This window comes from Protopterus annectens, chromosome 13.part0, assembly GCF_019279795.1.
Source record: "Protopterus annectens isolate FY-2018-M chromosome 13.part0, PAN1.0, whole genome shotgun sequence".
In the NCBI taxonomy this organism is placed as follows: domain Eukaryota; kingdom Metazoa; phylum Chordata; order Ceratodontiformes; family Protopteridae; genus Protopterus; species Protopterus annectens.
This window is the reverse complement of record NC_056747.1, coordinates 864,605,199-864,630,402: the sequence shown is the minus strand read 5'-3', so window position 1 is coordinate 864,630,402 and position 25,204 is coordinate 864,605,199. Positions and strand designations below refer to the sequence as shown.

Here is a 25,204-nt window from a genome sequence, read left to right as displayed (position 1 = left end):
TTCTACATTGCACTGCCATTACCTTTCTCTGATGCAGTGAGTTGTAGTATGTTCATGCACACATGTGGTACCACACACAAACTGCTAGTGGGAATGCTTGCCAGGCATAACTAACATCTGTAGACCCCCTAGTCTTCATTAAGTGGCAGGTGTGTTTTAGCTAGGCCTACACCGTTGCCTCTAAAGAAGGAGAGCTGACTTGGGGGTCATTTGATTCCACCCCCACCCCCATCCAACCAGCCAGGCAGATCCCGAGATACTGATTAAACCAAGTCACAGTTGGCATAAGTGTGTACTCTTGCACTGGCGATCTGTCTATTTGCCTTGAGATTTTGATGAGTCAGTGAAGAAGTACAAAGTAACGCATGTCTCTTTCTTGCAGTAATGTCATATAAATATTAACAAGTAGCCTAAATTAAATTAATTATTGATTGTTTTAAGACGTGCGTTATGCTTGATTATAAATTGAGGATGAAAAAGTGTCAAGATGCAGCCATGCTCCTTTGAGGCTTTGCTGACTACATGATTTGAGTATACAGTGATTCTACAAATCATTGCAAATGTGCTGCTGACTGTAAGATACCATGATGAAATCACTAATGCTACAAACATGTTTTCTAAAAGGATCTATGTCACATTATCAAAGTTCTAAAACTTTGAAATTCATATGGCTGAGACCATATTATCGAAGTTTCGGAACTTCGAACGTTAAAAAAAAATGTTTAAAAGTTATATTTTTAACATTTTTGCAAGAGGACAAGCCCCCCCCCCAGCCCCACACCCCCTGTTAATTAAATATACCAACTCCAAGATCACGGTACATTGCGGAAAAGGGTACATTTCCCATTCCACGCTGTACTGCGATCTCCATTAAAAATATTCAAAGTTTCAAAATTCTGATCAGTCCCGACCATATAACTTTCAAAGTTTTGAAACTTGGATAATCTGATAGGGACCATTTATAAAAATATTATTTCCTTGAAGATGTAACTGTACTATATGGTAGAGAAATTTCAAAATGCATTATATAAATGAATATATAGAGACACCGTAGTATTGTAAAGTCACAACTAAGGCAATAAAAAGTAATTTAACATGATTTGTTCTTAATTTGTATGCACACAAACCCATAACGTGATTTATTAATATTGTATTCTGTTTTTTTTTCAGTGTCCTTTGCAAGCTTGGTGATGTTTCATACCTCATTTTCACTGAACATAGCAACTAAAATCTGTTTCTACAACTTCATCCTGGTAGTCCTGGAGGCTGTAAAGTTTTCAAAGGAAAAGAAGCTAGACTACCCAGTACTGGGGATGACTTCCCAAACAATAAAGGAGAGCTGCTGTGTCAAATGCGTTTATAAATGAGGGGAGAGGAAAAGAAAGTATGCACCAAAGACTCCAGTGTGAGACTATGCTTTGCTTCCCTTCTTGCAGTATTTTTCTTTCATTTCAGTACTGGTACAGAAAAAAATTTATATATGCGGCAGTGTGGAGGAGAAGTAAGGTTGAGTTTAAAAGCATTTACAGTCGTGTGACGTCTTTGAACAGATGGAGGCCTGAGACTTACAACATCAGTTTTAAAAGTGATACAAAATGTTTTTGTAGACAAACTGAGCCAACCTGTAAATAAATGAAAAGACAAGCTGCAGATTGCAAATTATTTTACATTAAATCCTTCTTCTCCCAATGGATGTGAAAACAAAACAAAAGTAATTAAGTGCAATTTTGAACATGTAGATATTATCTAAAAAGAATGGTTGATTGGTAGAGGTCAGAGCTGAATTACTTACAGAACAAACCAACTGGTAACAAAGCAGAAGGCACAGTTTCACAGTTGACATTCATATTCTTCAGAACTACAAATGTGGGAACTAATTTTCCAGACCAGACTGCATTTGTGACAACTTCACCTTCATGTTTCTTTTTTAAAATAATGCCAAAGTGTCACAGCAATGATACTTGCAAACAGCTTAGCTGTATCTGTGATGGATAGCTTCTGGCTGTCCAGGGAAGGTAATTCTACATGAAGCGACCATGACTGCTTTTACATAAAGAGAACATTGAGTACCATGTCTTCCTAATTATCTGCTCAGCACTGACTACTATAGCAGTCATGATGGTGATAATGGTGGTATAGGCAGCAATAACAGGAAGGTTTGCCAAGCCTTCCAGTCTTCCTTCTTTGTACATTTGTTATGCATATTCTTGTAATGTTCTTTCACTTCTGGCTTTGGGGACTCATAATTTCTGAATTACAATAAATGCTGGAGGTCTCTGCTCTTTTAGATTATATCTTTTTTTTTACTCTTTGTTTCCATGCACCCACTCTCTGCTGCTAAAGATCTGTCTTCACGTTCTTCTGCACATTATGTCTTCCTCAGCTAGATGCCTCCCTTCACCTGGGACCACAGCTTAACAAAAGCCCACCTTCTCCATGGAAAAGGCAAGCTATCACTTAACCACTCAATTCTACCCTTTGTCCTGCTCCACAGATCTGCATCTTTTTATTTTAGTAACCATTTCCTCATGTTTATTAGTTAAAAATATGTTTTAATCATAACATTACACTCCAACTTTAATGATAGCACCTGAATTATCTTATCTCAGGTGACCAAAGTTAATTAGCTTCATACTTTACTTCACTACCCTCATCGTGTGGTATGAGATCAGATGATATCACAAAACTTTCATGCTTTGCTGCATAGTAATACAGCTGATCTCTAATACCATACAAGCTGTGACATATTTATTAGGTCATTGTTAATGGTACAATGTCAGAATGTAAACATTTTTCTGTAAAACAATGTTATAGAATTTATCACCCTGCAGTTTGCTGTTTCTTAAAAACAGTTGCTTTCCTGAAAGGTGTAATCAGTTACACTGCATTATTTATGTCTGTTGCTGTAGGTGAGTTTGTTCCTCTTATTTTTAAAATGAGGTTTTCATAGTGTCTTTTCTAGAAACTATTTATCATTTAACTTGGTTCACCTTCAAATACTCAGAGAGGCACTGAGCAACAGTTTTCAAAATCTAGATGGTTTTCTTTCAGAAGGTTCCTGTGAGAAGGTACTAGATGTTGTTGTTGTTGTTGTGTCTTTCGGCTTTTCCCTCTTAGGGGTCGCCACAGCGGAACTCCGGTCCGCTAATGATTGGTAGTTGATTTTTACGTGCCGAGTTACCAGCCCTGATGCACAACCTTCAACGAAGGTATGCCCATTCACACATATCACCACGCAGAAGATGCTCTAGCTGAGAATCGAACCGGACAGCGTCTTTCTGTGAGGCAACAACTCTACCGCAGCACCACCACCGCGTAATGTGGTTAAAAGGAGCCTATGCTGGAGCCTTATTTTCCCAATCGAAACCTAAAAGCTCTTCTGTAAAAAATATTGTACACTGCCAGAATATTAGTTCTGGATTTTTTTAATAAAAAATGGAAAGGCTGGTAGTTTGCCAAGCTTAGATTACCCAAGATCATTTTATTGTAAACAAGGCTTTTATTTTAAATAACAGCTGGCAGGATTGCAGTAGATGCACTTGCTGAGAAAATAGTATTTAATTTTGTCGTATTCTAAATAAAATGATAATTTGTGTAATTTTTTTTTTTAAAAGTGAATTTATAATTTAAAAACTGAACACAGGCATACAGTCCATGTAAAAGAGCTACATGTACTTTATACAAAACATCTTCACAAATGTAATAGTTGAATATAATGAGTTTGGTATAAGTTATGCATATCACTCCTTGTAATATTCAATATCATGTAAAGTTAGATAAGCAGAAGTAAACAAATGTTTTCCTATTTAGACTTACGTTCAGTTCATCCTTTTTCTGTAGTTTCACCGTGCTTTTTTTGTCTTTGTTGCTGTTTTAGTAAACCTAATGTTAACTTCTATGTATTGTTAGTTGAGGTAGGGAAAAGGCAACATATGCAAATAAATTTGTCAAAAACATTTTGTTTCAATACATATGACCCTGGTAAGGAGTAAAAGGGATAACAAACTACTACACCTAAAATTAAATGCAGGTTGAACTGTGCCTTAACTATAATTAATTTCTTAAAACAATTCAGAAGGTCACCTTCTACTGAAGTATACTGTGCCAACCCACTAGAGTTAGTTCTTTAGCTTGGTATCCAAAAGGATTGTAAGAAGTGGTAACAGATATTATTATGTACTGATTACATATGCAATAATTACGTGTGGTATGCTAACTTTGTAATCTCTGGGAAGCAACATGTTCAAAACAGCTAATTCAGTTGTGTTAACTGGGAAGTTGGTATTACGAAATTATGCTGTAAAAGCATCTCCTAGACAAGTGAATGGAATTGCATCAATCAGACATTCTGTGACACACAAGTCATCTACAAATTAAAGCACGTTAAGGAAGCAGCCTTTATGGATTTTTGACATTAATTATATCATCCAAACGCTATGTGTTGCTTGTGATAATTTATTTAGAGTCCCATCTTTTTTTAAATACTCCCTAGTTTGGCTGCAGCCTTGAATTAAGTATACTTTAGGTCTTTAGTTAATAAGGGTCTTTCTACTTACATTGAAATGTATAGCACTGTCAAAAGTAGCTCTTCATGGAGTTTTGTAATTTAAGTGAACTCATCAAAGATTGATTTCTTGGTCAAGATTATATACCACATAAACATTACAGAGGTTACATTAAAAGCATATAGCAGATGGAGCCACAACTTCTAAATTTGCAGGAGGCGGAAATGTCACACTTAGATGATGGAATAATCTAACAGAATTGAATGGGAAGAGATGCCAAAGGAGGAAGAGGAGGTGGTACTATGTTTACTTTATTTTTGCCTACTTTATTTAGTAGACATTAGCATACCCCTCTTATGATGTACTTTACTTCCTCTATATTTCTAATATCTCTCTCTTTTTAATATATATATTGACTGTATTTTACTCTTCTCAGTTCAATTCAGAATTTTTATTTGATTTTTAATTTGTTGGCCCGGATAAAACCCTGATTTCAACCAATTTCAGTCTCAGCCTGGAGAAGACCATAACAGTAGTACAGATTAACTTAGATAGTACTACAGGTATAGTTAGTACAAGCATAACATGCATTATGTTATTTCAGAACATCTCAGTGGCAAACAAAAGCAATGTTTTTCTAAAGTTTGCAGTGTGGTCAGACTGTGGTTCCAAATTCTTCCTGTTGCAAGTTGTTAACTGGTGATTACCAAAAGACAATGTGCAGCTAGTATTGTATTATGTTCTGTGAAAGAAAAACATACAAAATATGAGCAAAATATCAAATAGCATTACAAATATAAAATGAGAAAATGGAAAGTGTGTTCCTTTCTTATGTCTGCTGCAAACATAACTTTTCCAGTTGATTAAGGTTTAATGTATATTATTTGGTAATGTTTCTTCATCTTGCACCTTCCAAATGTCCGATTCATCACAGGAGATATGTTCATTCATTCCTGCTATTGGGCAAGAACTTCCATCACATAGCTGTCATCTTTTCAGCCTTTAGGAGTTTTGGCTTAACCCTGTTCATTCCCCTAATACATGTGTAGTAGAGCCTTAAGGGATGCGTAAGTAGTGAGTACAGCATGGGATTTGTGACTCACTTCTGTGGGTGATATAACCTACAAGTAGCTGTGTCTTCCTTACAAACTGATCTTTTCAGGTCTCAGGTCTCTGCTGGGAGGCCATGATAATACTCTTGCCTAAGAGACATAGAAGAAGTTTCAAGTAGGCTTGCTTTGTCATTCATCTCTCTCTCTCTCTCTCTCTCCACAATTAGCTATTCCAGTGCTTAAGCTATTACTCAAACTGCAGTTGTTTGGATCATAGTCAGGACTTCATCCCTGTATTCCATGTATGTACATTACTTGGCAGGTAGAGGGGAGGCTTTAAGCATTGATTGGCCAGGACTTGTTCAAAGTTATACTTCTGTCTGATTGCAAATTAATTTAAAGGCTGTTGAATTTAGGTAAGTTAAACACTCATGAAAAGTAACTTAAATAATTTTAGTAAGATACTCTAGAAAATTAATAACTCCTTGATAAGAAAATGCCATTGGGCTAGAGTTTATAACAGATAATGCACCACCTTTGTCCTGTAGATGCAGCAGGGAGCATACATCATTCCAAAGTTTGCAGAAAAATAGAACAGTGAGCCAGTAAACAAATTATTTGAATAGGTCACAGCTACCATTTCAGTATGTTTTGTAAAACAAAGTAAAGTAGACAAGCTTGGGCATCATAGTAATTGGTGAAATGTTTTAGGATACAGTACAGTTAAAAAGGCAAAAAAAATTATTTCAAAGGTGTGTGTGTGTGTGTGTGTGTGTGTGTGTGTGTGTGTGTGTGTGTGTGTGTGTGTGTGTATATATATATATATATATATATATATATATATATATATATATATATATATATGTGAGTCTGTGTCGTATGATTGAGTTTTCAGAAACTTGGAAAGTCTTACGGTCAAGACCATATCATCCAGTTTCCGAAAACTGAAACATCAAAAAAAATATGTAAATAAATAAATAAACACAAAAGTCTACCCTTTTGTGTCCCTACATCCCTGAAATTATAAGTACCAACTCTGAGATCATGCTACAGTGAGGAAAAGAGTCAATTTCCCAATCTGTACTTCACCACAATCTCCATTCAAAATCTTTGGGTTTTCAAAAACTTGATCATATGGTCTTGGCCATATGGATTTCGAGTTTCTATATATATATATATATATATATATATATATATATATATATATATATATACACACACATACACACACATAAATACATAAACACAGTGGTTTAAATGGCTTGAGGTTTAGAGCCTATTCTTACATTTCATGTTTTGATTTTTCATTATAGTAAAAGGTAGTTGAATGTAGAATGATGTTTTACCTCCATCACCTTGGAATTAAAAGTGTGTGAGTGCATGGCATTAGCATGGGAGTAGCCAAAAGAGACAAAAGAAAAGAAAAATGTAGAAGCTTTCATAGGGATGTGCTTTTTGGTGCTGGTTAATATTAGTGTAAAAGATGTTAGGGGAAGTGGATCTATGACATAATGACTGCAGAGGACTACAAAACATTGATGTCATCATTTACGAAACTTGCCAGCTCTGAAGACCTTGAGCAAAACATTTTGGGAAATAAAATAACTACAAACCTAGTGTTAAAGAAATGTAAGTAGTTAGAAAAATCAGAAGGAAAGTAGAATCTGTATTGATTAGAACAACCTTTTTTCTATGAAAAAGTGATGTTGACAAAGCCATTTTGGCAGAGCACTTTCTGTATTTCTGATTACATGAAAACAGGAAAAATATTTCCATGAGGCTGTAGTTTTTATCCTTAATTCAGGTCTAATAAAATGTGACAGAATTCATTGTCAGGACTCAATGAGTATTGATTTCAAATATTGAATGTATTATAATTTTCTGTGAAAACTTGTTTGGTATGGGTCAGTGTCCCCATTGCCCTCCAGTTTGTGATCCATATCATTGTATTCTGGACATTGCTAGAGATTTAGCCATTTGCACCAGAAATTAGTAAGATGTCAATGAAGTAATTTAAAGGAGTCATTCATTTGGTTCTAAGACAGCAAGTTGTTATTCCTCACCAGTAATATCTTGAAATTATTTTTAGATATATATAGTTCAGAGAACAAATAGTGTGTGTGGAAATTCATTCCATCATTCATTCTCTGATTGCCACTTTTTCCAATTAAGATTTGTATAGGGGCTAGGGCTTCTCCTCATTCAATGGTCACAAAGAAATTCATCCTAAATACATTGTGAGTCTTTAAAAGATGCCAAAATGCACACACATTCACTGATCTACAACTAAGGACAATTTGTTGGAGTACCAGTTTACCTACGGCATGTCTTGGGATTGTGAGGAAAGTGGTAAAAGTGAAAGCGATAGACAGTGATAATGTTTTGCTTGATCTAATTCTTAATTTTATTCTGCATGTGACACTGCTTCAGTAGCACAAAGAAAAATTGAAATACCCTGTAAAGTTTGAAACATGTAAAGTATGTGATGGAAAGGTAAACATATGCACTTGTGTCAAGACTTAATTTTTTTATTTTATAACTATTCATACAGCAGCATTATAAAATAAATAGGTTTTGCGACAAAGAAAAAGAAGGTTTTAAGGTATGGTTGAAGTAATGTGTGTTTATTATTATTGTTATTATTGTTTCATATTTCCTATTGCTTCCCAGTATGTATGGCATTACAAGTTAAAAAAATAGTAAGATAGTACAGGAAAGCAAGGTGATCTTATAAGCCAAGGAAGGAAAAGGCAGTGTTAAAGATTGTGTACAGATTGTCATACAGTAACTGCCGTGTCCTGCTAATTTAACTTAATTGATTAAGCAAGGGAATGCTTAAGTGTATTTTGCAAGCATAAAGTATGGAAATGCTCAAAAAACTAAAATGTTAAAAAGGGATTATGTGTCCCTGTACCATTTCAGTATTATTCTTGCTCTCATCAGATGTCTTTTGTTTTTCACAGTTAAATGATTATTCCAGCTACTCTGTTTTATTTTTTTAACAAAATAAGCAGAATGGAAAGTAATAGATACTAATCTGGTGCAACATTACCCAATGCATTCCTATTGTCTTTTATTGGCAAAATGTAGGGCAGGCTTATAAATCAATCTCTCTGGAGTGCTTGTACAGTCATACCACCCCTTGCATTTACAGTATAGCTATTAGGCATTGCTGAATTGCATAAGCAGTTATATAATTATATGAGGAAGTACTGAAGAAAATCAATGCATTGTTTATTGTTAGTAACTGTTTATAATATGCATTTGACTTTTACCATTCATTTTTTTAAATAACTTTTGAATTCCAAAAAACAGTAATATCAATTAAACTGATTTGTATATATCTTAATAAACACCACCTTCCTCATAAAAGTAATTAAGAGAGCCTTAGTGCCACAAGATCCAGTGTTCATGTCACATGAAAGGAGTAAAGGTCACAGGAGTCGTTTGACCTCCTATAGTCCCACACCATATGTTCTTGTTTGTTAAATGTACCTACTGCCAAAATTTGTATTTAGATACAGAAAAATCCACTGGAATTGATTTGTTCTGATGTATTATTTTTGTATAAAACAAAAAATCAATCATTTTAAATTCATATTTATACTTATGTAAAAAAGGTGAATATTTCAAGTAAACTTTGTTGATGAAAACATACCTGTGTTTGTATTATTTCTCCTGTAAGATGAGATATGTGGATTTTTCATACATGAAATATGATTTAATCTAATATGCAGAATGTTTACTTGCTTCTACTGTATGTGTATTTTTATTATTTTCTTTAAACTTCTCACCTTCTGTTGTCCTTTCAGTGATATTCTTGCTCTTTCTCTATTGTTTGCATTCAGTGTGCCACTGAGCTGTGTCTTTGTTTATTTTTTAGTCAGGTAAAGTCACTAAGCACCAGTGTCTCTTTTCGTAGGCAGGCCAGAAGTACTGTTTGCTTAAGTTTGTTTGTTTGTCTTTTCGGCTTTTCCCGGTTAGGGGTCGCCACAGCGGAACTCCGGTCCGCTAATGATTGGCAGTAGATTTTTATGGTGCCAAGTTGCCAGCCCGACGCCCAACCTTCAGTGAAGGCACGCCCAATCACACATGTCTTTCGGAGGCCACTCGACCATGGGGAGGACATGCAGACTCCACACAGAAGGCACTCCAGCCAAGAATCAAAGAGGAGAACCTCTTGCTGTGAGGCAACAATGCTACCGCTGTACCACCGCTGCTGACTTGCTTAAAGTCATACCACAGGCAAATGGAGACTGAGGGTATCTAACCCAGGACTGCAAGATGATGGTCACTAGCAGCTGTAGCCCAAGACCTCTCCACTAAACTTGCCTTAGGAAAAGGGCTCATCAAATGAGTTGTTATTATGAAGCATTGTAAACCATCTACACTTACAGTGGTTTGAGCAGTTGTACTATACTAGTATACATTTAATAGCTGAATAGATCTGATACCAGACTTTCTAAAACTATTAACTACATGCTTTTCTAAAATATTGCAATACTGAATAAAATAATTCCAGACAGAATACATAAGCTTGTGCATTTACTTATTTATTTTTTTGTGTTTGAGTAAATTTCTCTGAACCAGGGGTCATTTTCCAGATTGGATACAGATAGAAAAACATTCTATTTATTACAATCAGTGCAGCATTTCAATTACTCCAAAGGCCTTCATACTGCAACTAGAAACCTTTATGAAAACAGGCTTATCTTGTATGGGTCCCAGTAAAACATTTCTAACGTTTTCTTAAAAACTGAACATCTACTGCATACACTAAGCATTAAGGTGCACACGTCATGGTATATTTACAGGTGGCTGATATCAAATTCCATGGGTATCAATTGCTGAAATCAAATGTTGCTGTGCAACAAATGCCCACTGATTTCCACAGAAAATCACTTCTGGTAAAGTTTTAAGTGTGCACTAGTCTGGGGAGATTTCCACCTACTTTGTTTGTGTGACCAAGGAGTAGGTATGTATACGTTTGGGGGTTGTGGGGTGCAGAAGGACTTGTTCCCCTGCAAACAATGTTTGCAATTAGAAGTTTCAACCTTGTGATATTTTGGGCATTTGCATTTGGTGTTTTGGTTCCTATGCATCTTCATGTTGAAAGTTTCATACAGGAACCATGTACTGTAACACCTATATTATTGCTTCTCTGATTTGAATGTACCACAGTATAGCAGGGAATTAAGAAAAATGTATTCATTTAGACACATTCAAACAAAAAGTCAAATCATTGTGCTTTGTTTCAAATCATTCAAAAGGTTAATAAATAAATGTACATATTAAGACTACACCATCACATATACTGAATTTCTCCTAAGTAGTGTTACAGTTATTAACTCATCATATGATATGGGAAGTCAGATGTCACCCTTGCCTTGCATTTTTTCAGCTATGAAATTAAGCAACAGATTAACCTTCAGATAAATACATAATCTCTCACTTGTGATGTCCTGTTACAAAGTAGTCCAGACTTGTATATAAATATTTAGTTAAATATTTGTTGCCATATCTGCTCATATACTGCCTGGAACAGGACATTCAAAAAATTTTAATAAGTCATACATCAACACGTAGTTTTCAAGAATAAGGTATATAAAAATAGCTGTAATGGCTGCAAGAAATGTTGACATTCTGTTTTCCAACATGACCATTTCAATACATGTTTAACTGAGAGCCTTGTCTTGATCTTTCTTTGTATCTTCGATGTCCTGTTTCTTTGTTTTCTTGTACTTCTGTCAGCACCCCTTTCTTTTTAAGTTTCTGGAATATTTCCTTTGTCTAACTGCCTGTTTACTTCCCTGATGAACTACTTCTCCTCTCTGCTTTGCTCTTCACATTTAAGATTTGCCTATTTGTAACATGTCTTCTGTTTTTGGTTTTTCTTTGTCCATTCCCACACATTTGCCTCAAACTATTCTCCTAGCCTCCTGCAATCTGTTCACCTAAAGTTTTATACCTTTAACCTATTCATATCTCTGCATCTGTTGTTCCTCGTTGTGACTTATATAGTGGCATGGTCACTGTTGGTCAGGGCTGCCCTTCATAAACCTGTAAATAAATGCATATAAAATAATCATAGACCATCTCACTATGCAACATCATTTATATCAACAGAATCCTGAACAAGCATGTCTTCTGAACATTTGGCCTTTTGTAATGTATCTCATAATTAATCTTCAGCTGTATTAGTTTTTTATTTTAAGCTCTCCAGTCTAGTACTATGTTTTCCCCAACTGCTTATTTATAACTTTAATAACAGTCCATCTCTACTTCATTGTTCACGCCTACATGGGAACACACCTAGCCCAGTAGTTTGAGGAGGTAGTTAATTGATCAAATGAAAACTGTGGTAGACAAATAACAAATGTGTTTTGCTGTTCAGTGTTATCCTGCAAGTTAGTAACCCCTTCTACTACTTACACTAATGTATCACATGGGAGTATTAGCTTAAGTTGGTGATATGACACTCAGATGCCTTTACTTGTATTGCACTGCTTGGAAAATATCCCTATGTACTTACATCATTTTGTTTCTGTCATATTATATGTGCATTTACCTTTGGCCGGGATTGTGAATGAAAAGGCTCTTCTTGAAATATTCACTAACTGGTATTCATATGAATGAAAGAATAAAATAACTTGGCGCTTTGGTGTGTTAGTGTGCTTAAGACTTTCTGTGTCATTGAAGAATTTTCCTGCTTACTTCTCTATTGTTTATTTTTCTTATTTACTGTTTATTTGTATTTCCTCCTGTGTTTCTTATAAATACAGGTGCAGACATCCTTCTGTGTTCTAGCTAGTCATTAAACGTTAGATAAATATACAGTTCAGTCAGACAATGTTTGAGAAGAAAAGAACTCATGGCAGCTCTAACTTACTTTCCTTTATTTATTTATTTTGCTCTCATTGTTAACTGAGATTAATCATTTACTTTAGCAAGGAGATCAAACTCATTCAGAAAGAGTAATCAACTGCTTATATAGCTGCAGTCTTTAAAGACAGGGCAGTACCAGTGTCTTGCTTGAGAAAATTGCAGTCATGCTCAGACTCTTGCATGAAATTCAAAGAGTGCTGCGGTAGCGTTGTCGCCTCACAGTTAGACATTGCCCGTTCGATTCTCAGTTAGAGCGTCTTCTGTGTGGCGACATGGGTGAATGGGCGTTCCTTCGTTGAAGGTTGTGCGTTAGGCCTGGCAAGCCAGTACGTAAAAATCTACTGCCAATCATTAGTGGACCGGAGTTCCGCTGTGGCGACCCCTAACCGGGAAAAGCCGAAAGACACAAGCAAACTTTTGAATTGTTTAATAATATGTTTGGGTGAAAACTGATATTTTATTAAATTATGCTTTCATTGTGATGTTATTTCCTAGAGAATACTATGACTAAAAGATGAGATGAGGGTGATGAAAGTGAAACTTATTCTATTATAAAACAGCCAGATGGTTAGCATTCTGGATCCACTCCTCGGACACACATATTCACATAATTGAGCATGTTTTCTTTTTCTTTTATACCTCAGGCACGCATGTCAAGTTTGCAGAAAACAATACTGTAAAGACAAAGCATTTCACACAATGTACCACCAAAGCTGTTGTCAGTAGTAGGGTTGTATATATAATGGTATTACACCATGGCAGAGTGTGGATAATTCATATTTTACTTAGTCTGAGGGACCCAGCAAGAGTTGCCATTTGGGGTAAATGTACACAATTACACAGAACGCTGCCATGGGCAACCTTGTTAAAATAAAAATAACACTGTTGTATAATTCACATTCCAGTCTTCTTCTATCTCCCTTCACTAATGTGGGTCAGTGTGGATGGCTTTGCAATGTACTGTGCATGTATGCTCCCATAAATATGACCACCCATTCACAGAATATCATTGCACGTTTACTGCAAGTACAGTAGGTGGAAACATGCACAAAAATAAATAAATAAACAAAATAAAATAAACGGAAATAGTTATTTAACATGTATGAAAGACATGTTTTGGTATGAAAATGATTTGAATTTTAATAAGATTTATTTGTATGGGAGATTAGTTTCATAGAACAGAATATATTCTGATATGTTGCATGCTTAGTATAATTAAAAAACAGCAGACACTGCTGTTTTTTGATAATCACACTGATTTCTCTTTCATTGCAGCTACTGATCTTGGTGGGATGTACTGAATTTTACCTCCTGAACAGAATGTAGTACACTCTAATGGGAGATGATTTCCTTTGTATAATATTATATTGCACAGTGCTGCTGTTGGTCAGTGTTTCAGAGAATTTCATAAACTTAAGTTCCTGTAGTTTTATATGGTGCCTGGCCTAGTGTTCCCATTGTTCCTGTGAAGTCCACTTGGACCTCTCTGCCATGGACATGGGACAGCACAGTTACACAGTAAGTAGCATGGTCATCTCACAGTACAACATTCTCTGGTTCATTTCTCAGCTGGAATGTCTCTTGCGTAGAGTCTGCATGTCCTCCCTGTGTCTGTACAAGTTTTTTCTGGGTACTCTGGTTTTCTTCCACCTCCCAAAAACATGTAAGAGGTGGATTGATAAATCTAAATAGTTACAGATGTGCATGCAGTGTTGTGTGAAATGGAAGAAAGGCCTGGCAATCTATGTCCTACCTGCCTGGTAAACTCAATGGGTGGTGGCTATTCACTGGGTCACTATAGGAGTCAGATGCAACTTGTAAGCATGAATGGATAGATAGACCATGGACATGATGTGTTGATGAGATAGTTTACGAAGGTTTCTTATTTCTTTAGTATTCATAAACGTAAGTACGAATTAAAAGATGGTTGTGCTAAAAGAACATTATTCATATGAGGACTTGGGTTTCTTGCAAATTTATTTAATGTAGACCTTCGTTTTCCCTTAAGGCCAGTGATGTAGAGCAGTGTCCCAAAGATCTATCATATTGTGGAGAAGTCAGCTTTTTCTAGTTGCCCTATCCACACACACCTAATTCATCAGAGGGATCATAGAATCGTTTCTGACAGCTGAAGAGTTCTAGCTTCACCAAGAGGTCTGTTAGAGGACATTGAAGTCTGTTTCACAGCCATCTGCACACCCAGTAGATGACCAGCTTCAATCATCACCCCACCCAGTGCAGGGCCCTGTGGAACCAAAGTGGATATTTGAAGTATTTTCAACAGAAGCATTAGTAGGTTAATTTCCAGCACACCACTGGGTTGGCCATTAAGATTATGTTGTACATCTACATTCATTTTAGTCCCTAGTGACTCTAGAAACCATTATACAATTAGACAACATGCTTTGTTGTTTTATTATTTGTAGTCTATTTGTCTTGACCCTTACATTGCTCAGAATATAAAAAATGCAAACATGACCCCAAACCTACACAGTTAAATGTGCAGCACACCCTGTAATGTCTACATCTGTACTAGTCAGACACAATAATGTCTGCATCTATATTACTCTGACACAATATTGCCTCTTTAGAGAAGCAGGCCTTAAATGGGAATGTACTACAAACACCAACAAAGTACACGTCACATTCAGCATACTAGTGTAAATTGTTCCATGCTGATCAAACAAAGCACATGTCACTCGATTACTTAAAAGCAATATTATATTCATCAGATTAGTTAGCCCTAGTTAGTAAACATCAGCAGTACAGAGGTATTGTTCTGACTGGTACTGACTAAGCAGACAATGCAGAGAGGACTTTAGGGAGTAGAGAAATGAATACCATCAGTCCACTAAGATATGTACTTAGTGACAGTGTGTATAGAGAACTGCTGTGTTGTACCTGAGATGCTGCTGCTGGTAAGCCTCAACAGCTAAACAGGATAAATAACAATGATGGGGTCATGACCCAACAGTGATCCCAGATGAAAGTGACAGATGGCTGACACCTGTAAAGAAAAGGAAATGGTGGATTACAACTACTTCAGTTATGTAAGTGTATGAATTCTGTATTTTGTAGATTGGGCAAATATTAAATGTTGCTCAGCTGAAAAGCCAGGAGTTCAAAATCAAGTACCCTGGTATCAATTAATGCCACAAAGTAGATTGCTACTCACAATCACCTAAATTAAAGCAGACGTGTTTATATTTTTTTAATACATATGAAGACATAGACATAGATGTGCAGACTACAGAGTACCCTCTCATACACACAAACACACACTTATGCTGTGCACAGGCATGCACATGTGCAAACACACACACACACTTGTCTTGTGCATGTGCGCAGGCATACACACACACACACACACACACACACACACACACACACACACACACACACACACACACACACCACTTCAATGTCAATGCTTTTTCCGTGGGGAAAGCTGTTTATTCAGTGGGTAGCATAATGTTATACACTGACTTGCTGCTTCAGATTGGCACATCTTCAAAGTAAATACGTGACATCCCTTAAAGGTCAACACCATGGATCATTACCTAAACTATTACATACCAGCTAACAGCTTTCCCCAGTAAAACAAGAGAATACTTAAGCAATTAGTACCAAGAGCAAATCTCTTCTGATGGATTACCAAATGGCTGGGAGGACAGCTGGCCTGGCACATAGCCTGAGACCATATCTTTCTACAATGATCATTAGGCCAGGAAAGTGGCTACTTTCACTGTTGTGGTAATGAATTTAAATGTGAAACTGACTTTTGATTTCAACACCCTTTTCACTTTTTAGGTTTGCTTTTTGCACAATGAGAAGTACACCTGAAGCACTGTCCCAGAAAATGTTTTAAACGTCTAAGGCTACATGCCAGACCATATCTAACCTGTCTGTCAGAGGCAAAAAGGTCACATTGAAAATATTTTAATCAACAGTATAGTACCTAATCTGAAGCAGTGCAAAGCTTATAAATAATGAAGTTCTACAACAGAGTAGCTGTAGTAGACAAATTAAGACAGGAAATTCATCATTTTTGTGAATTGGTTTTCTATTTACTGCAAAATGAGTGTACCTTGTAACAGCCACTCCAGCAAAGGCCGATTTATTGTTAACAAGGTAAGTTAGGTACCAGGAACATCTGTTTTAACAAGGTAAATTACATACCAGGAACATCTTTTTTTTCAGGTACGGCATAGGAAGTCCGATTTATTGTTAACAAGGTAAGCTAGGTACCAAGAACATCTGTTTTTCAGGAACAGCATAGGAAGGCCGATTTATTCTTAAGGTAAGCTAAGTACCAGGAAATCTGTTTTTCAGTAACAGCATAGGAAACTCTGTAACAGTAATTCAGCTACATCAGCCGATATAAAAGAAGAGGCATATTCAGTATAATCACTCGACAGACTTTCCAAGAGCTCCAAAAGCAAACTCATTGTATTTTTATTTTATTTAAACATGAAAACCTTGAACTAAGCCATAATGGTATCTGGTTTGCAGCAGTTTATATAGACTTTTTGTTAATGTAGTGGTGTTAAGTTGCAGTTTAAAATGCTTACGGAAATAAGATGAACCTAATACTATTTTACTTGCATTACCTTGTATTGTTCCATTGTGTCACTTGTTCCCAGTACCTGATTTATGTAAGTAGGTATAAACTGAAGAGGAGCTCATGTAATCCAGTTTACATATATTTAAATAAAGTGAAGTAATAATACACTATAGGAACAAAAGCATAGACAGCATGAGGCTGTATTTATTCATTTATTTATATGTACATTTCATTTTTTTTCATTTTCTAGAATTATTTATGTATACGTTTCATTTTTTTTTTCATTTTGTAGAATTTGAGAGGAGATGACTTTATGCACTTTATGAGATGTGCTCTTTGTGTCACCCTAATTTCTTCTTAGCCTCTTGATTAAAGCATATGATTGATGTTCTTCATTCCACATTGCTGCAGTCCTAACTATTGGGTAGTCCGCTGTCCAGTCGGCCCGAATACCAAAGTATACGGCTGACGTCGGTCACGGCGCATTAGACTGGCGTCAGTACGTCAGGGTACTAATGCGCATGACCGACGTCATATCCTCAGTCTTTTTTGCCGCATGGTCCGATGCAGAAGCAGTTTTGCGAGTGCAGGTTGGCGTTCTGAAAGTTTCTGAAGTCAGAGTTTCAGACCGAATCAAAGTTGGCTAAGTACCCCGTTGGGGAATATTTTGGTTTTTTCTTGCCTCAGTATTTAACCGGATGTCAGAAAAAGTGAATAACTGTATTTCTTGTGGGAAACAGATACCTCATAGGGATTACCATACTTTGTGTATACCTTGTTTAGGGCCTGAGCACGCCGTTGTTGGATGCCGCTCTTGTGCTAGATTTAACAAACGCACTATTAAGAGAAGGTTAGACTGTGCCAGGTTAGTGTTTGGGAAGCGTTGTAATTATACAATGCCGTCGGATGCTCCGGCCGCTTCAGCCAAAAAGCGCAAGGACAAAGCAGCGAAGCCTAGAGTGGAAGAACCGACAGTCCCGGACGTCGGTTCTTTAGAAGGCTCAGTGGAGCCGGAGGTTCTGCCAGGAGTTTCTTTGGAGTCTCAGGGAGAAACTTTACTGTTACAGGATGTGTCCTCTCAGGAAGTAGGCCAGGCTGAAGAGGCTTCTCAGGTGGCTGTTCTTCCCTCTCTTCCTAAGGTGGTTAGGGCCTCGCCTTCTGTTGCCAAGGCTTCTTTAAGGGGCAGGCCTACTTTAGCTTCAGTGGGGGTTTCTCCGAGTGTTTCAGGGTCTTTGCCTAAGAAGCATATGCTAAAAATGGCAGAGGATTTGATTACAATAATTAGAGGTTCTATGCCCCCTCCTGATAAGAGGCCTAGGGTGGAACCTGAGTTTGAGAGTTTTGAGCAATGTTCGGAGGCTTCTGAGTCTTTGGCTGAAGACTTGCAGGAGTATCCTCCTTATTCTGATTCTGATGTGGATGATTCTACTCCTTCAGCTTCTCCTCCTGAGGATTTTTCATTTTCAGAGACTCTGCATTCCATGAGGGAGCATTTTAAATGGGAAGGTCAAGATTTCTCTGATTCCAGAAAGAGGCTTAGGGAATTCTTGTTTTACCCCAGCATAGGCCTTTAGCTATACCTCCTGTTCTGAATGTGGTGGAAGATGTTTTTGCAGAGGCTTCCCTGAATCCTGATTCTCTGCCTCCTGCCCCAGTTAAACCGGATAGGTACTATAGGGTGCCTGAAGCTCATAAGTATCTGTTTAAGAGTCCTAGGGCAGACCCGGAAACTGTCTCTCAGGGGCCTAAAGGTGTGAAGGCCTCTGTTGTTAAAAATCCTGTTCCTCCTGATAAAGAGGCAAGGGCTTTGGATAGATGGGGAAAGAAAGTGTACACTTCTTCCACTTTAGCCATGAGGGCGTTGAATTGTCAGTTTCATATGTTAAAATATCAGAATTATCTCCTTTCACAATTGAAATCTAAGGTGGATGCTCTGGCTGAAGGTATTGAGTGTAAAGAGTTGCAGGATTTAGTTCGTGTTTCTGAACAAGTGGGAAAGCATTCCTTGCAGTGTGGTTTTGATGCTGTGCAGGCCTCCTCGAGGGTGGCTGCCACTGGTTCTGTTCTTCGTAGGCACGCCTGGTTGAGAGATCAGAACTTAGCTGAGCATGTTAAGACAAGGATTTTGGATGCTCCTTTACAGTCTGATGTGTTGTTTGGTTCGCCGTGGAAGCAGTTTTAAAGAAAATGGAGGACAAGGCTAAGTCTATGCAAACTGTTAAGGATTTTTTGCAGGTGCAGCCTCCGAAGTTTAGTAGAAATTGGCCTACTAAGGGGTGGACTTATCCTGCTTATGATTCCCAGTCTAGGGGTAGGTCTAGACGTGGTAGGGGCAGAGCTCAAGGTTCTTTTAGGCCTAGGACAGGGAGTTCACCTGCTCAGACTTCTGGTGAGGGCAGAGGTCAGTCCTTTCGTAAGCAGACCCAATGACCTGCCTTTTCAGCTGCCAGTACATTCCCGCCTGGCAGCACCTCTGGGAGGAAGGCTGTCTCTTTTCAAAGAAAATTGGGATTTAATTACCCAAGACAGATGGGTTCTGGATATCATTCACCACGGTTACAGGTTTTATTTCCATACCTTGCCTCCTTTCAAAGGCATGCCAGACATTCCTCCTCTACAAAGAACAGAGGCTCACAAGCAAATTTCTCTGTTGCTCCAAATAGGGGCCATTCAGTCAGTTCCTGTGCCAGAAAGGGGCCTAGGATTTTATTCTCGCCTGTTCCTAGTACCAAAGAAGGGGAACACGTGGAGACCAATTTTGGATTTATCTATCCTCAACACTTATCTGGACATTCCCAAGTTCAAAATGTTGACGTTACAACAGCTTTTACCTCTGCTGGGCAAAGATCACTGGATGGTAACTTTAGATCTCAAGGAAGCTTACCTTCATGTGCCTATAAGACTAAGTTGCAGGAAGTATCTGCGTTTTCGAGCTGGAAATTCTCATTATCAGTTCTCTGCATTGCCCTTTGGCTTATCTACTGCGCCCAGAGTATTCACAAAGGTTCTGGCTCCAGTGATAGCTTACTTCAGGCTAAAAGGAATTCAAATCTATCCTTACTTGGACGACTGCCTGATTCTGGCTCAAGAAAAGGAAGACCTTCTACAGCATTTGGAATATGTCATAGCAGTGCTACGATGCCTAGGGTATTCTGTGAATGAAATAAAGTCCAGTCTAGTACCCTCTCAAGACATGTGCTTTCTGGGTGTGAGACTGAATACAGCAGCCCAGATGGCCTTTTTAACCCTGGACAAACAAAAGAATCTTTCCAGTTACTTCCATCAACTATCTCTTCAGTCCGGGCTGACTGCAAGGACAGTCCTTCAAGCCTTAGGGTTCATGGCATCTTGTATTCTGGTGCTTCCCAATGCCAAACTGCATATGAGGAAGCTACAATGGTATCTCAAAAATCTATGGACACAGCACTGCCAGGATTTGGACACTGTCATTCAAATAATACCTTGCATTCAAAAGGAATTTTTGTGGTGGGCTCAGGAATGTCACCTAAACAAGGGACTCTCTGTGACCCGGCCAGAGGCAAGTCAGATTCTAACGACAGATGCCTCAGACATTGCTTCGGGAGCTCATCTAAATGGAAAGTGGATACAAGACAAGTGGCCTGCCAGACTACAGCATCTACATATCAACATGAAAGAGATGTTAGCAGTCCAGTTTGCATTAATGGCTTTCAAGGAGTTACTTCTTCCAGGGCAGGTGTTGATTCTAACAGACAACACAACTGTCATGTGGTACATCAACAAACAAGGGGGAACACATTCTTACCCATTGTGCAGGCAAGCAATGATTTTATGGAAGACTGCGCTCAGCTTGCAACTAACTCTTCAGGCAAGGTTTCTGCCGGGAGCACAGAACTCCTTAGCAGATGTGTTAAGCAGACAAATCATGGATCCCCACGAGTGGAAACTGGATCTTCATGTATTTCAGAAATTGACAGTGTCATGGGGAACTCCAGACATAGATCTGTTCGCTTCTCCACTAAACCACCAGCTGCCAAAGTTTTGCACGAAGGGATTTCATCACACAGCTTGGAAAGTGGATGCTCTTTCTTTCATTTGGAAAAATCTTCATGTGTATGCTTTTCCACCTCTGCCTCTTCTCCCAAAGGTGCTTCTAAAGGTCAGACAAGACAAGCCAAGGATGATTTTAATAGCTCCAGATTGGCCTCGGCAGCACTGGTACCCATTACTGAGGAGTCTGGTAAAGAAGCCTCCATGGCCTTTACCCTTGATTCCACACCTGTTGTCTCAGAGGGACGGTCATCTGCTCAATGTCAAGCTTCACTCTCTTCATCTAACAGCCTGGCATATTCTGTTTTGAAAGATAGCAAGTCTCAACTTCCTCAACAAGTTTTAAATGTGATTATGGAAGCCAGAAGACCTAGTACAAGGAAAGTGTACGCAGAAAAATGGAAGAGATTTTTATTTTGGACTGCAGCAAAGAATTTGGAGATTTCTGAGCCTAATTTGAGTGTGGCTCTTCAATATCTTACTGAGTTATTGGACAAAGGTTTGTCTTTCTCTTCCATTAAGATTCATGCTGCAGCAATTTCAGCTCACTATGATTGTGACCCACCATTGTTTTCACATCCTTTGTTCAAGCAATTTCTTAGAGGGGCAAAGAATATAAGACACGTAGAGCTCCTACTCCTGCTTGGGATCTCAATTTTGTGTTGGAGAAACTTACTCTACAACCTTTTGAGCCTGCGGCTACTGCTGAACTGAAATACTTGTCATGGAAGACTGCTTTTTTGTTGGCCATTACTTCTGCAAGAAGGGTTTCTGAGTTACAGGCCCTTATGGCAGTTGAGCCTTTTTTGATTTTTCATAAGGATAGGGTATCATTACGTACTAATCCTTCCTTTATGCCTAAGGTGGTTTCTAGTGTGGCTTTAAACCAAACTATTCATTTGCCTACTTTCTATGCAGATCCCCAAAATAAAGGGGAAAAGATTTTGCACACTTTAGATGTACACAGGCAATTGCGTTATTATTTAAGCAGGACTAAGGATTTTAGGCAGTCTCAGCAGTTGTTTGTTTCTTTTGCTTTGAGTTCAGGGCAAGCCTGTGTCAAAACAAACTATTTCTAGGTGGATTGGGTTTTGCATTGCATTTTGTTATTCCCATCATGGCAAGGAGATTCCAGCTGGGATTAGGCCTCATTCCACTAGGGCTACTGCCACTTCAACAGCATTTCTAAGGGGGGTGGCTACTAAGGATATTTTGGAGGCAGCTACTTGGAGTTCAGTGCATACTTTCTCTAAGCATTACCACCTTCCTCTCTACTCTAAGTCTAGGGCTGGTTTTGCCACAGCTATTTTGCAAGGCATGTTATCAGCTCCTGCTTCCTTATGATTTGCCAGCCTCCCTTACCTCTGCTTTGGGATTCTACCCAATAGTTAGGACTGCAGCAATGTGGAATAAAGAACATAGTACAGTTTTGTACCTACCATAAATGTAGATGTTCGAGGATCCACATTGCTGCAGTCCAATTTACCCTCCCTCCTTCCCCTCTGTGTTTAGGGGTGGTTGTGTAGGTGAGATTTTATTCTGGTACTTTTGTATATATTGTATATATTTTTGGTGCAGGTATGTTTGGAGTTTTTGGTTTTGGCCTTGTCTTTTTAGGGTCTTCTGACATCTGGGGCAAGAAAAGACTGAGGATATGACGTCGGTCATGCGCATTAGTACCCTGACGTACTGACGTCAGTCTAATGCGCCGTGACCGACGTCAGCCGTATACTTTGGTATTCGGGCCGACTGGACAGCGGACTACCCAATAGTTAGGACTGCAGCAATGTGGATCCTCGAACATCTACATTTATGGTAGGTACAAAACTGTACTTTTCTGTGGCTGCCCCTAGCTATAAAACAGACTTTAAAGGCCAATAAGGACTGTTTAGCCTACCCGTTCTGTCCATTTCAAAGCCTGTAGGATATATTTTTGATCATAATTAAAAGGCTTTTTCTTCCCCACTTAAGAATGCACTGTATGACCCATAGAATATTTTATTTTCATATAATTTTACACCTACTAAATGCCCAGAAAGACAGTGCTATGCATTCTTTGTCTCTCTCTCTCTCAAAAAAAAAAATGATTTATTGTAATTTTTATTCTTAAGCCACTTTACAAGCTACTTTAAGATACTCTTCACTCTCTTTCTTTCTTCCCACTACCTAAACATAATGATGACAATGGGAGACATCCCTGGTCTTTGGGGAAATGTTTTCCTTATGAATATTCCTGAAATTGTAATATATGGTCAGAGATGGATTAAGGGCAAGATGCTTCCCTAACCAATACCAAAGGTTGCTGAGCTGTCCCTTTTAAAAATAAAAAATATATGTCCCCCATAAAAAAATGTAGACATGAATTAGTGATTCAATTGGTATTCTAAGGGCTTCACAGTGATAACCGAGTACCTTTTGCTCTTAAATACAACTCAGTGTTGTCATTAGGAGAGGTCACTGCTTTCTGCTGTTCTGCAAAAGATGCCATGGTATGCTGTTTATGTATACATCAATCATATTTAAAAAAGTGAGGAATTTTTATTGCAAATCAAACTAGCTGTAGAAAGAATCTGTAGGTGGGCTTCCCCCATATTTTCTTTGTTACATTCACAATGATGACTTTCCTGTGTGGTCATACCTTTACTGGTAAATTTTGTGATAATATCTTACTATCCATTTTTTCAGTAGGCCTACTATAGGTTGCTAAACTACAGTTATGCAAACATCAGCTAGTCAAAAACATGTAGAGAACTATGTGAATATTGAAAAAAAAATGCCTAAGCAGGTCAGTAATACTCACACTGACCAGCAATGAAATATGTGGATGCTAAAATCCTGAGCAGGTGGGTAATATCCACTGACCACCCACATGGTGGAAACCTTTGACAAGCTCTCTCTACCCCAACCAACAAAACATAACCAACTCCTATTTTGCATAACCTCGATATCTTCTTCTTCTTCTTCTTTCGGCTGCTCCCATCAGGGGTCGCCACAGCAGATCAACTGTTTCCATGTCTTCCTGTCCTCAGCATCTTGCTCTGTCACACCAACCACCTGCATGTCCTCTCTCACCACATCCATAAACCTTATCTTAGGCCTTCCTCTTTTCCTGTTACCTGGCAGCTTCATCCTTAGTATCTTTTTCCCAATATACTCTGCATCCCTCCTCAGCACATGTCCAAACCAACGTAATCTTGCCTCTCTGGCTTTGTCTCCAAACCTTCCAACCTGGGCTGACCCTCTAATATACTTCTTCATAATCCTGTCCATCCTCGTCACACCCAGTGCAAATCTTAACATCTTCAACTCTCCCACATCAAGCTCTGACTCCTGCCTTTTTGTCAATGCCACTGTCTCCAACCCATATAACATAGCTGGTCTCACTACCCTCTTGCAGACCTTTCCTTTCACTCTTACTGGTACTCGTCTGTCACAAATCACTCCTGACACTCTTCTTCACCCACTCCATCCTGCCTGTACTTTCTTCTTCACCTCTCTTCCACACTCACCATTACTCTGAATTGCTGATCCCAAGTATTTAAACTCAATATCAGTCGTTGGAAACAGCAATAAGGCAGAACACTCCACGTCAAGTCAATAAAACATTTATTCGGTAAAATGCACAGTTAAAATAAGCGCTTTCAGGCCATATGCCCTTCATCAGATAATAAAACAAACTAAAAAGACCATTTTTAAATTACCTAGCATCCTATCACATTTCAGTATTTTACCCTCCTTTTCTTGAGGATGGGTTTTAAAGGTACAAAGGCATTGATACCTGGCGGCTTATCCGCTCCTAGCCTCACTATCCACCTGGTCTCTGCACATTCTGTCTCATTGAATATGTTACCCCCTCTGGTGTTGGGCGTAATAACCTGTATTACCATGAACCTAAATGAGTGATTTCATTCATTTTTATATGTTGTGCCAGTGCATTATGTTTATTACTATTCCTGATATCTGATAGATGATGAAATATCCTAGTCGTAAGCATATTATTAGTCTTTCCAACATAGTAAGTATCGCATTTCTGGCAAACTGCTATATAAATAAGATTGCTCGTTCTACAGTTAGCATAGCCATTAAATATATATTGCTTGTTGGTTCTTGGATGCACAAAGACCTGGGTCTGTAAAATAAAACTGCATGCCTTACATTGATGGCATGGA

The 25,204-nt window shown here is 38.2% G+C and overlaps 1 protein-coding gene across 2 annotated transcripts in view; it reads left to right on the top strand.

The window, feature by feature from the left end:
* The window catches only part of HNF1B (HNF1 homeobox B), a 264,716-nt gene extending 261,594 nt beyond the window's left edge, over positions 1-3,122 (top strand). For both annotated transcript variants that reach the window (XM_044054583.1, XM_044054584.1), the window contains one exon: positions 1,171-3,122. Coding sequence is in view for 1 of the 2 variants with exons in the window: in XM_044054584.1 (XP_043910519.1) it covers positions 1,171-1,191 (21 nt within the window). In the remaining variant the exon portion in view is untranslated. The remainder of the gene's footprint in view (positions 1-1,170) is intronic.
* Positions 3,123-25,204: the final 22,082 nt, after the last annotated feature.